The sequence below is a fragment of the Bufo bufo genome, chromosome 1 (assembly GCF_905171765.1).
Source record: "Bufo bufo chromosome 1, aBufBuf1.1, whole genome shotgun sequence".
Taxonomy (NCBI): Eukaryota; Metazoa; Chordata; class Amphibia; order Anura; family Bufonidae; genus Bufo; species Bufo bufo.
Genome location: NC_053389.1, coordinates 532,743,569 through 532,755,679, shown reverse-complemented (window position 1 = coordinate 532,755,679; position 12,111 = coordinate 532,743,569). Strand labels below are relative to the sequence as shown.

At 44.7% G+C, this 12,111-nt stretch overlaps 1 protein-coding gene across 1 annotated transcript; it reads right to left on the bottom strand.

Moving 5' to 3' along the window:
• Nucleotides 1-586: 586 nt before the first annotated feature.
• Nucleotides 587-2,611, bottom strand: LOC120985708 (E3 SUMO-protein ligase ZBED1-like). The gene is made up of 2 exons (XM_040413811.1): nt 1,370-2,611; nt 587-1,163 (listed from the first exon to the last, which is right to left on the bottom strand). The coding sequence occupies exons 1-2, from the start codon at nt 2,609-2,611 to the stop codon at nt 681-683; spliced, it is 1,725 nt and encodes a 574-aa protein (XP_040269745.1). The 3' UTR covers nt 587-680.
• Between the last annotated feature and the right edge of the window lie 9,500 nt (nt 2,612-12,111).

The following is a 12,111-nucleotide window of genomic DNA, read 5'->3' as shown; positions in this document are numbered from 1 at the left end:
AAAACCTTGGACAAATCTTTATGGGATCACAAACACACACCACAGAATACCAGAAAAAAAATAAACACACATCCTCCTCACTGAATCATAATGGTAAAGGGCAGGCCACAGGACGGGCAATGTGGCACAGCCACCATAGTCAGACATGTGTCAGAAGGTCGGTGTGTGTTTTTTTGGTTTGTGTGAATGTGTATTTGTGTGATCCAATAAAGATTTACTCCAGGTTTTAAGTTTCAATTTATTCTTTCAAGGATTTGCCTTCCTCTGGTGGCTTGGCGGGCGTCAGTTGTCTGGAATTAAATACAGAATTCTTTTGGTTGAAGGTTAAACCCCTAAACAGAGTCAGAAATTCACAGAGCATGACAGACACATTGGGAAAACACCAAAAAACACGTCAGTGTAAAAATACAAAATGCATCGGACGGACAGTCGCATAATAGAAAACCATTCTCCATCTCCTCTCCACTCCAGTGCTGCTAAAAGCTAGAATAATATCATATATTCTGATTAATCAGAATAATCAGGGGAGGGAAAGGGAAAAGGGGAGGGAAAGGGGAAGGGGAAGGGGGAAAAGGGAAGGGGAAGGGAAAAGGGGAGTCTGGCAGGGGAGACAGAGAAATAAAAAATTTCAGTGGCAGAGACAATGCTATAAACAAAATCTATAAAATTAAAAACACTGCTCAGCATTTGGGAACATGTAGATTTTTCTGTAAGAACACCAATTGATCTACATGGTCTGGTTTGAGGGCGCTTCTTTTTGCAGTTACCACATCTCCTGCAGTGGAGAAAACCCGCTCTGCAGACACGCTTGTACCTGGGATACACAAGTATTGCTTTGACAGCCGAGAAAGGAGGGGAAATATGACCTCATGCTCACGCCACCAGTTCAAAGGGTCCTCAGTGAGAGGCAGAGGTGGGGCTTTACAATAGTTTTCCATTTCCTCTTCAGCCTTGGCATAGGGGGTCTTTTTGGGTTCTATTGTACCTTCAGTGTCAGTGAAAGACTGTCCCAGCAAACTCACGAGCAGCGATCTGGCCTTTTTGGGAGGAGATGGTGGAGAATGGTTGTCTTCGATGGGTGAACTGTCCTCTTCTTCCAGAGTTTGTTTTCTTCTAGGCACTTGATGATCCTCTTGTGTCCTCTCACTCTCATCTGATGTAATCTGTGTTTGAACAAAAAAGAAACGGAAAAAAAACAATAAGTAAAAACACAAATGTCAATGCCTTTGATTCTGATGGGGTGATGAAAAAGCACAGGAAACGGACAGTACAGTTCCCGCACCGCATCAGATTCAGAAGCGTGGTAGTGCTTGTGCTACTGTCGTTTCAAGAAGAAACATGATGGAATTCTTCAAATTAATTTAATTACCTCCAAGGATGCAGCTTCCTCAGTGACTCCTTTAAATATCTCCAATCTTTCTTCATCTGTGAGGATGAAAGGCAGTCCCTTAAAGCGAGGATCCAGTGCAGAGGCTGTATGAAGGATCTTCTTCTCGGCCTCACTGCTGTACCTCTTCTGGAGATCTGTTCTAATAGAATTCTTGATCTCATGGATCATGGGTGTGTCTCCCATCGTGTCTGTCATGCTCTGGAGAAGTTGTGCATTTATAGGGGCAATGAGAGAAACTGTTGGATTGCGCTCTTCTGACATCAGCATGGTTGCATCCTTCATTGGCTTTAATGCACTCACGGCGTCCTCTGCATTTGACACATCTGTTTCGTTTAGAGTGCAGAGATCGGACTCTCCTCTTCTGACTTCTGGAGATAGCAAGGTGGCACAGACTGCAGGTTGTTGTTTCAAGAACCTCTCGACCATGTCGTATGCACTGTTCCATCTTGTTGCCACATCAGTTATCAGCTTATGATTCTTCAAGCCAAGACATTTCTGTTTCTCTTTTAGACAGTGGCTTGCTCTAGTGCTGCGGTGAAAGAATGTGGATATCCGACGTACTCTGCCAAGAAGCCTAGAGAGAGTGGCCACTTTCAACGCTCGCTGGGATGCAAGATTCAGTGTATGGGCGAAGCATTTCACATGGGGGAATTTTCCAACTTGAGCTGCAACTATCATGTTTGAAGCGTTGTCGGTCACAAGCACTACAGATTTATCGGACAGCTGCCATTCTTCCACAACATGAGAAAGTAGCTCTGCCAGATGAGCACCCGTGTGAGACTCATAAATGGCTCTCGTTTGCAGTACATGCGACAAAATCTGCCAGTCCTTACTAACGTAATGTGCTGTTATTGTAACATAAGACTCTGTCGTGACTGAAGTCCAGGAATCACACGTTATTGCGACTCGACTTGCTTGGCTCATTGATGCAATTATCTTAGCTTTGGTTTCGTGGTAGAGTGCAGGTATGACGTTTTCTGTAAAGTGACTTCGTGACGGGATCTTGTAACGCGGCTCTATTGTCTTCAAAAGGTAGCGAAACCCACTGTTTTCCACAACAGAGTAAGGGCGCAGGTCCTTCGCTATGAAAGCTGCCACAGCTTTTGTTATTCTCTTTACCTTTTCAGAGTTGGGCGGCAAAGTTGACTGTAACATCGCATCAATTCTTGGCTGATCTGGGTTCATTTCCTTGGTGGTGGTGGTGGTGGTAGGTTTTAGCATTTCTGGGTGAAAACGGCTGACGTGGTTTCTCAGATTAGTAGTATTCCCTAGATATTTAATTTTTGTGTGACAGATTTTACACACAGCGTATGACTTGTCCAATTCGTGCTTCCTACTTTTTTCATAAAAGCCAAAATGTTCCCAGATGTTTGCTTTTAAAAAGCTAGGTGCATTTTTTATCTCTCGTTCCTTTTGTTCTACTTCTGCCATTTTTATTTACTAGCAAATGCAATGCATGCCAGGCATCTATGTGAATTTGTGAGTAGGGATGACACAAGTCTTGACGTGACGATGATGTTGTCAAACTCTGTCAGTTTAAAAAAAAAAAAAAAAAAATTTGAGTGACTAAGCCTAAAGCCTGCCACGAGATCAACAGAAAAAGTAACACGTTTCTTTCTAGTATGTATGTAATTGTATGATATGTAAAATCCTCATTTATTATTCTACCCCCCACACACGCAGTTAGTCGCAGTCGCTGTCAAGTGTCAACTATCATTATTCATCATGTGTAAAAGAAAAAATGCGCCCTGGCCCCTCATCTCGTCTGCCGCCGGTGGTTGGTCAACTCAACTGGTGGTCATGGTCATTGGTCAATGCATTGGCATTGCAATGGTCACAGTCTCAGAGAGTCAGCGACAGCCGGTCACGTTATATCGCACTCTCTCTCCTTCTCCAATCTGGTACACTGGCATTATTTGAGATCACAAACTGGCTGCTACAACACAACAACAACATGTCCCACCAACATCCCCCCCCCCCCCCCCCCCCCCCCAATGACATAATGCCAGTGCCACCCATTTCATTAATTCTGGTTTTATGCATCATTTGAATGTCTTGTCTTGGTGATTGATTCACAATTCACAAGTTCATACTTACCTTGTTTGTATTTGTAATATGATGCTTTTTGGTTTTGCTCATCATTACTGCCCCACACACAATGCACTTGCCTTGCAGTGCAGCTGCAGCATGTGTGGGGCTGGGGCAGTGATGAGCAAAACCATAAATCAAAAAGTATCAATAAAGTTGTGATCAAACAATCATCATTCATCACTAAGACAAGACAGTCACACTGGACAAGTGGACAAATGGTCAGGACAGAACATTCATTTCAATGGATTAGAGATAGAGATATATAGACCTAGACCAGCACCAGCAGACCTACAGTCATAAACGTAACCATAATTAATTAAATGGCAATGGTATGGTCTGGTGATTGTCACTTAAACTCATTAAACCTTTCATGACATAGTTATTTAATATAATGTGAAAGATGATGTTTATTAGTTTTCCTACCTGATTAATGATGATACGATGATAACGACGACGGTGGTGCTGGTGGTGGTGGTGGTGGTGGCACTGCTGGCTGCTGGTGGTGGAGCGATTCTCCTCCTGCCTGTGGTGGACTGGACTGAGCCTGAGGAGTGAGGAAAAACGGACAGGTGAGGTGACACAAGTGACAATTTTTTTTTTTAGGTACGGTAACAGGCAGTGACCAGCTGCAGTCTATGTGAGTGGTGTATCTGTGTGATGGTCACCTACCTGTCACAACAAGGTGGCAGAGTCTGGCTGGCACGTGGCACCTGCGGGTCTCCTCTCCTGCTGCCTGTGATGATGAAGGGACTTGGAGTGTGTGGCACTGGCAGCTGCGGCCTAGCTCCCTGTCCTGCGAGCCGGGTAACGGATGGGCTGGTCTCCCTCTCCTAAAAAGAAAGATAGCAATTGATTGATTGATTGCATCACAAAACTGGAAAGTGAAAAGGGGGGTAAAATTAAAAATTGTAAAATACCCAGTTCAAGATGTATGGGACAGAACAAAGAACAGTCAAAATGTTTTATTTTTTAATTAACCAAACAGGCAGGCAGGCATGTTATATTGTTAAATAGTTGTGCTTTAAACCACATGACAATCCCAAGAACAGCAGTATTGCACAGTTGCAGACAGTGTTGTCTGGCATATCTTTGTAAATGATGTGATCAGTGATCACTCACTAAGACCTCTAACTTTACAGCATTGCAAAAAGCTGCCACTGACTGTAGTGTATTCAATACACATAGTGTATTTGACTTGCAGCTTTTTGCAATGCTGTAAACTAAGTTAGAGGTCTTAGTGAGTGATCACTGATCACATGCATCACAGTAATACAAAGATATGCCAGACAGTCAGACACTCAGTGTGCAATTGTGCAGAAGCAGATCATCATCTCCCCCCCAAAAATAATAAAAATCCCCCCAAAAAATGCAGAAGGGTAACTTACTAACTTACTGTGTGCTGCTGCAGTCACTGCGTGCTGCTGTTGTCTGTGTGGCACTGGCGATTGCGGCCTAGCTCGGGTCACTCTCCACTGGGTCTCCTCCTCCTCTGTCCCCCCGCAAGACAGCCTGTTTTTTTTCTTTTGTGCACAGCACAGTTAGCCGACCGAAGAGAAAGTTCTGAGCGCTCTTGGGGGTACGAGGACGGGTCCGCTATGTTCAGTGCTGCTGCATGCTGCACGTCCGTCTCCTCTCCAGTCCTCCTCACGAGTCGACTCACGCGTGCGACACAGGGGGGGGGGGGGGGTGTGTCACTGTCGTCAGCGGGAGGCGGTAAAGAAGAAGGCGCCAAAAAACTTTTTTTTCTGACTCGGCTCTGCACGGCGGACGCGACGCTGACGTCATCAACATGCATCGATTATTTAAAGCAACCGCATCGATGCAGAATCGCCGGGGGTCGAATCGCGATGCATCGCTGCATCGATTATATTCGACAGCCCTAGAATATACTGCTATATATTCGTATTGACAAATTTTTCTTTTGTGTATTATTATTATTATTTTTTTACACAGTACAGAATAAATATTCGTCAATACAAATATATAGCACTATCCGTTATAGGTTCCAGTGCAGGGTGTTAGGCAGTGTAATAGGTTCTGCTGTCCATACATACATGCTACAGATATAGTGCTGTGATGTCACAAGTTGCACATATTGCGATTAGCTACATCATCATTATTGAGTACTGTCTGCACGTCACTGATGTCCTTCTCAACCGTCTCTGGGTCAGGACACTGACTGCTCGCAAAAAAACAGCTCCCACGTCCACTCTCCTCATCACTACTTGCCCACCTAGTTGAGGAAGTGGCGGATGTCTCCTCCACATCCTGGCTTACCAGTAGCTGCTGACTGTCTTCTAGTAGCTCTTCCTCACTGTATAGTGGAGCTGAGCCCACAGCATACAATACTTCTCTGGCTGAGGGAAAAGGACAGAGGCAGGTTGACGACAGGTGAGGGCACAGGGCCTCCTCTCGGGCCATGCCAACTAAGGGTTGTGTCTGACGAACCCACTGACTCGAGTCAACCATTCAAGAACTGCTGGGTTGCTGGTCTCGACACGACCACTAGCTGACACTGGGAGCTCAGGCCTCTCGAAGTAACCCCTGCTGCAACCTCTGCCTGCACCAGAAACATTTAGGCCCCTGCCACTCCCCTGTGCAAGGCCTGGCATTTCTCTGTCTAACATACTGTTAGATCAAATAAATAAATAAAAAGGAAATTAAAACACCCCAAAAAAGTATGTAATTTTCTCACTTCACCACACAACGGCTAATGAACCCTTTTTTCCCTCCACTAATACATACAAAAAAGGGTTTTTAGAACTTATAACTGCACCGCTGAACAGAAAATAATAAATTTTTCTTTTTCCACTTATACATGCCACAAAGGGCTTTGTAACATATAACTGCACCCAGGGCCGGATTAAGAGCATCATGGGCCTGGTGCTGAGGATTTTGCTGGGCCTTTTTATGGAACTGCACTCAGTGTCTTAATCATTTGGCGTCTATCTTGGCAACATGGAGGGGGACCCTGAGGGTGGGGGCACCCTCAGGGCACTATAGTGTCAGGAAAACCGCTTTGTTTTCCTGACACTATAGTGATCATTTAACATGACTATGAAGATTACTGTTTTCTAGCTGCCGTGGACAACAGCAGCTAGAAACAGTAATTTTCATAGAGCTGTGTTATGATTTATGGACACAGCACTCAGCATGCTTAGCCAGTCAGATAGAAGGCTGGCTAAGCATGCTGAGAGCTGTGTCTAAATAACATAACACATTAAAGGGATTCTGTCACCAGGTTTCACCCCTGTCAGCTAAAAATATGCTGATGTTCAGGGCGTCTTCACGATTCCTAATGTGGGCTTATAAATGTCATCTGTGGGCTTATTTAGCTAAAAAACAGCTTTAACTAACCTGTCAGTCAAACAAATAAGGTGCCCAAGGGGATGTTAATGAATGCAAGGTGTCGGCCGCACCCGCCGCCGTTCGTGCCCAGCGCCGGACTTCTGCGCCGCCTCCTAATCCTCTGTGCCGCCTCTCGCTCTCCCTCCCTCCCCCCTCCTCCTGCTGTAAGATCTCGCACATACAGGGGTTGAGCGAAGTGCCGGCGTATGCGCACTTCGCTGTAAGAAGCCAAATGGAGAAGTCTGCACGGGCGCATCAGGCAGAGCCCTGTGCGCAAACGCGAGATCTTACAGCAGAAGGAGGGGGGAGGGAGGGAGAGCGAGAGGCGGCACAGAGGATTAGGAGGCGGTGCAGAAGTCCGGAAAGGCGGCGCTGGGCACGAATGGCGGTGGGTGCGGTGGGCATCTTGCACCCATTAACATCCCCTTAGGCACCTTATTTGTTTGACTGACAGGTTAGTAATAGCTGTTTTTTAGCTAAATAAGCCCACAGATGACATTTATAAGCCCACATTAGGAATCGTGAAGACGCCCTGAACATCAGCATATTTTTAGCTGATAGGGGTGAAACCTGGTGACAGAATCCCTTTAAAGAAATTACTGTTTCTAGCTGCTGTGGACTGTGGACTAGCAGCTAGAAACAGTAATTTCTTTAATGTGTTATGTTATAGAGACTGAGCTCTCAGCATGCTTAGCCAGTCAGTAATTTTCATAGTGCTGTTATGATTTATGGACACAGCGCTCAGCATGCTTAGCCAGCCTTCTATCTGGCTGTGCTTCTTGAGAGTCACAGTCCACAGGCTGTTTCTGAGCCTGTGGACTGTGACTCTCAAGAAGCACAGCCAGATAGAAGGCTGGCTAAGCATGCTGAGAGCTGTGTCCATAAATCATAACAGCACTATGATTGCCCTCCCTTCCAACTGGATGAGTTTATCTGATACCTGCCCTGCTCCAGAAGCTCCTGCTATCTCACGGGCTGGTGTGGCTGAGCGCTGTGGGCCGTGTGCTGGTCGAAACTGCTGAGTAGGTTGTACACAGCGCAGCGTGCAGGAGGGATAACCGCGGGCGCACTGAGGTCATATCCGGCGGGCCGGCATTACAGGAACCGCACCAGCTGCTCTGACGTCCTGCCGCCGGATATCCTGTGACGTATATCCGGCGACAGGACGTCAGAGCAGCTGGTGCTGTTCCTGTAATGCCGCGGCCCGCCGGATATGACCTCAGTGCGCCCGCGGTTATCCCTCCTGCACGCTGCGCTGTGTACAATAGTGATGGGAAGTTCGGATCTTTCAGATTAATCGGTTCATGAATCGGATCTTCGGTTCACTTGCTGAGTCACTGACTGCTGAGCTGACTCGCAAGTGAACCGAAGACTCTAGGTGCCGGTGCGCATGCGCAGATGCTATTCATTCGATTCACTTGCTGCTGCTGACTCAGTCGGCTCTTCAGCTCTCTAATGAGTGAGTCCGGATCAGGAAGAGTGATTGATTATAGTGATAGTGAAGGGAAGCTGAGGCTGACGCCGGACAGGAGGACTCAGGAGCTGTCACTGTGGTATGCATTGTTGTCTGTTGTGCATTGTTACCCACAGTGACAACAGTCTGACACTGACAGTAGTACAACCAACCAAGTGAAGTGAAATGTGAATGCACGCACAGGGAAAACTATGTGCTGAATTGATAACAGTATTACAGTAACACAGTCACTGGCTGATAATAAAATAGTCCCCACAGTCCCCACTTAACGGAATCCATAAAGGAGATGTGAACCCACCCTTAGTTATATAGCTACTGAATGAGATGCCTTTAACATATATATCTCCTGAGAAGCCAATTTGATCCTAAAGGGTTAATTCAACCTGTAATCTAAACTCTGTGTCATCTGTCACTTCTCTTATCTCTCTGCTCCTGTCAAAGGCGTACATAGAAATCACTGGGCCCCATAGCAAGAATCTAAATTGGGCCCCCATTCCCCTTTTATAGCCCCTCCCACTACCCATTCCAGGCCTCTCTCTTTGTTGCATGAACTATGTTCGCTGCTGTTTTATAATTTATGCCATCAGGGCCGGATTGGCACACAAAAGAGGTATAATAGATACAGTGTGTACAGATGTATACAGCAGTGTACTGATATGTGAGGAATGTGGTATAATATATGCAGTGTGTTCAGGTATATAGTATATACAGCAGTGTACTGATATATGAGGTATAAATTACAGCTCGTACCTCACATATCAATCCAATACTGTATATACAATATACCTGTACACACCATCTATTATACCTCGTACCTCACATATCAGTACACTGCTGTATATACTATATATCTGTACACAGTGCATCTATTATACCTCGTACCTCACATATCAGTACACTGCTGTATATACTATATATCTGTACACAGTGCATCTATTATACCTCGTACCTCACATATCAGTACACTGCTGTATATACAATATATCTATACACACTGCATTACACTGCAGTACACTGCAATATATTATATATCTGTACATATTGCATCTATAATACTGTTTAATATATGCAGTGTGTGTGTATATATATATATATAGATGTGAGGCATACAAGGTATAATACTGTAGATGCAGTGTTTATAGAAATATATGGTCAGTTATACATTATGGTCACTGTGTGTGTGAGGTACATGATGTAGTGGTCACTGTACCTGTCTGAAGTATTATACATGAGTGAGCAATGAGTAAAAACAGGGCATGGAGGGGGGGTAAATGATGAAAAGTGGAGGACCTCCTCTTACCTCTCCATTCCAGTCTGTTTGGATCAATGCAGAGCTGCTTGTGAACTTCTAATACTTGCTGTTAGGGGTTGAAGGACCTGTGATGATGTCATCACAGGTCCTGGCAGATGTACCTTTCAAACCTAGGAACTACACCATTTTTGGTGCAGTTCCTTTGCTAGATTCTGAAGGACCTGTGATGCTGAAGATGATGTCATCACAGGTCCTGGCAGATGCACTGTTCTAACCTGGGAACTACACTTTACACTGTGCAGTTCCCTTACAGGACCTGTGAAGAAGACTCCCTGTACTACTCAGACCTGCTAGTGCTTGCCTTGCCTCAGCTCTGATTGGTTGGTGGGCGGGGAGGGGAGGGGCTGGCAGAAGCATCTTCCACTCTAGGATCATATTACGCTCCTCCCAGTCCCTCCCTCAGGCTCCCTGCTGCCAGCGTGAGGTGAGCGTCTCTGCATTGTCTGTGTGCTGTGTGACGCTGTACAACAGAGGACTTTTAACCCTCCCGACGGCCTTTTGGCTGGCGGATGGGCCTATTTTATGGTAGGGGCCTGGAGCTGCAGCTCCATCAGCCCCTACGTTAATCCGGCCCTGACTGCACCGCTGAACGGCAAATATATATATTTTTTGCCACTATTACACGACAAAAAGGGCTTTATATCATATAATCGTACAGCTGAACGGCAAATATATTTTTCTTTTTCCACTTATACATGCCACAAAGAGCTTTATAACATATATACGGTAACTGCACTGCTGAATGGCAAATATATTTTTCTTTTGCCACTAATACACTCCACAAAAGGCTTTAGAACATATAACTGCACCGCTGAACGGCAAATATATTTTTCTTTTTCCACAAATTTTAGCTACAAAAGGCTTTAGAACATATAACTGCATCGCTGAACGGCAAATATATTTTACTTTTGCCACTAATACATGCCACAAAAGGCTTTAGAACATATAACTGCACTGCACTGCTGAACGGCAAATACAGTTTTCTTTTGCCACCAATACACGCCAAAAAGGGCTGTAATTTTCACACTTCTCAACACAACAGCTAATAAGCCCTTTTTTCCCCACTAATACAAGTCAAAAAATGCTTTAGAACATATAACTGCCAATTGCTCTTTTCTATATGCATATATTGTACAATGATTGGTGGAGATATACTTGTTATATTGTTATATGCTATTGTTTTATACCAATTTTGCATCTGTGATTTGAAAAAATTAAGACATATACTGTCATGTAATAAGTCAATTTTATTTGGTCAATAAAAACGATTTGATTGGAAAAAAAAGAACATATAACTGCACCGCGCAAGGGCAAATAAGACATAGAAATATTTCCTTGTAATAAACCCTGTTAATGGCTGTAACACCCCAATAACAAGAATGGTTTGCTGGAATTACAGAGCTGTATAATGGCAATTTGGGTCCTCAGTCAGTGCAGCAAGGTGTAATAGGATTGTTCCTATTACCCAGGATGTAACCTCCCCTACTGAACCCTGTTTAACATAAATGCTGTGGAATGATTCCTTCCTAGCCTTTCCCTGCACCTTGAATAATCTTCCCCTGCACTTGTAAATCGTTCCCCTGCACAATGAAGTTTTTTTCTAACACTGTCCCTAGTGACTGCTGACGTCTCTCCCTGCACTAAGTACACTGGTACTTGGCAGAATCCAAGATGGCTGAAGCTATTTATAGGGCTGTGACATCACAGGACTGGCTGCTGATTGGCTGCATGCATGGCATTATGGGTGATCCTACCTTCCCAGAGTTCCTTGCTCCATGTCCTCATACGTGCAGCAGCCATTTTAGGGAAAAATGTGATTCGTTACCACGAAGCGTGAGGAAATTCTAAATATCCGAAGTTTAACATCGTCCTAATCATACCAATTTACTGAATAGTTAAATTTATCAATTTCAAAAGTGGCATAAGAAAGTTGCAAATTATGACTCATATGTGAACCATAATTTGTGACTTTTTACACTTCTCTACACTTTATTGACGTGCAAGGAAAAGGGGCGTAGTCTAGCGTGAGGGGCGGAAGTTATAGCTGAAATCTACTGCAGCCAGTAGCTGGCGTAGACTTCAGCTTCTGACGCACAGCAGGACAGAGATGCCCCTGATTTGTTAAAAGACATCTGCCTCTTAGTAAATGTATGGGTACGCCAGTCTTGATAAATGTCCCTCATCATGTTATTTATACCACACAGTGAATGCTGTAAAAAAAAAGCAATAAATCCCACCCTGGATCCTTTCCTGTATGCGTTAAAAGCGTCCTTAAAAGGTAGTATTTTCTGAAATACTACATGTACAATGAGACACACAAGAAAGGCAGCGGGAGATTAGGGAGGTTAACAAATGGCTCAAGAACTGGTGTAGGAGGGAGGGGTTTGGGTTCCTGGAGAATTGGGCCAACTTCTCAGCTACAGCTACAGGGCAACTTCTCAGCTACAGGCTCTATCGTAGGGATGGGCTGCACCCCAATGTATAAGGTGCAGCTGT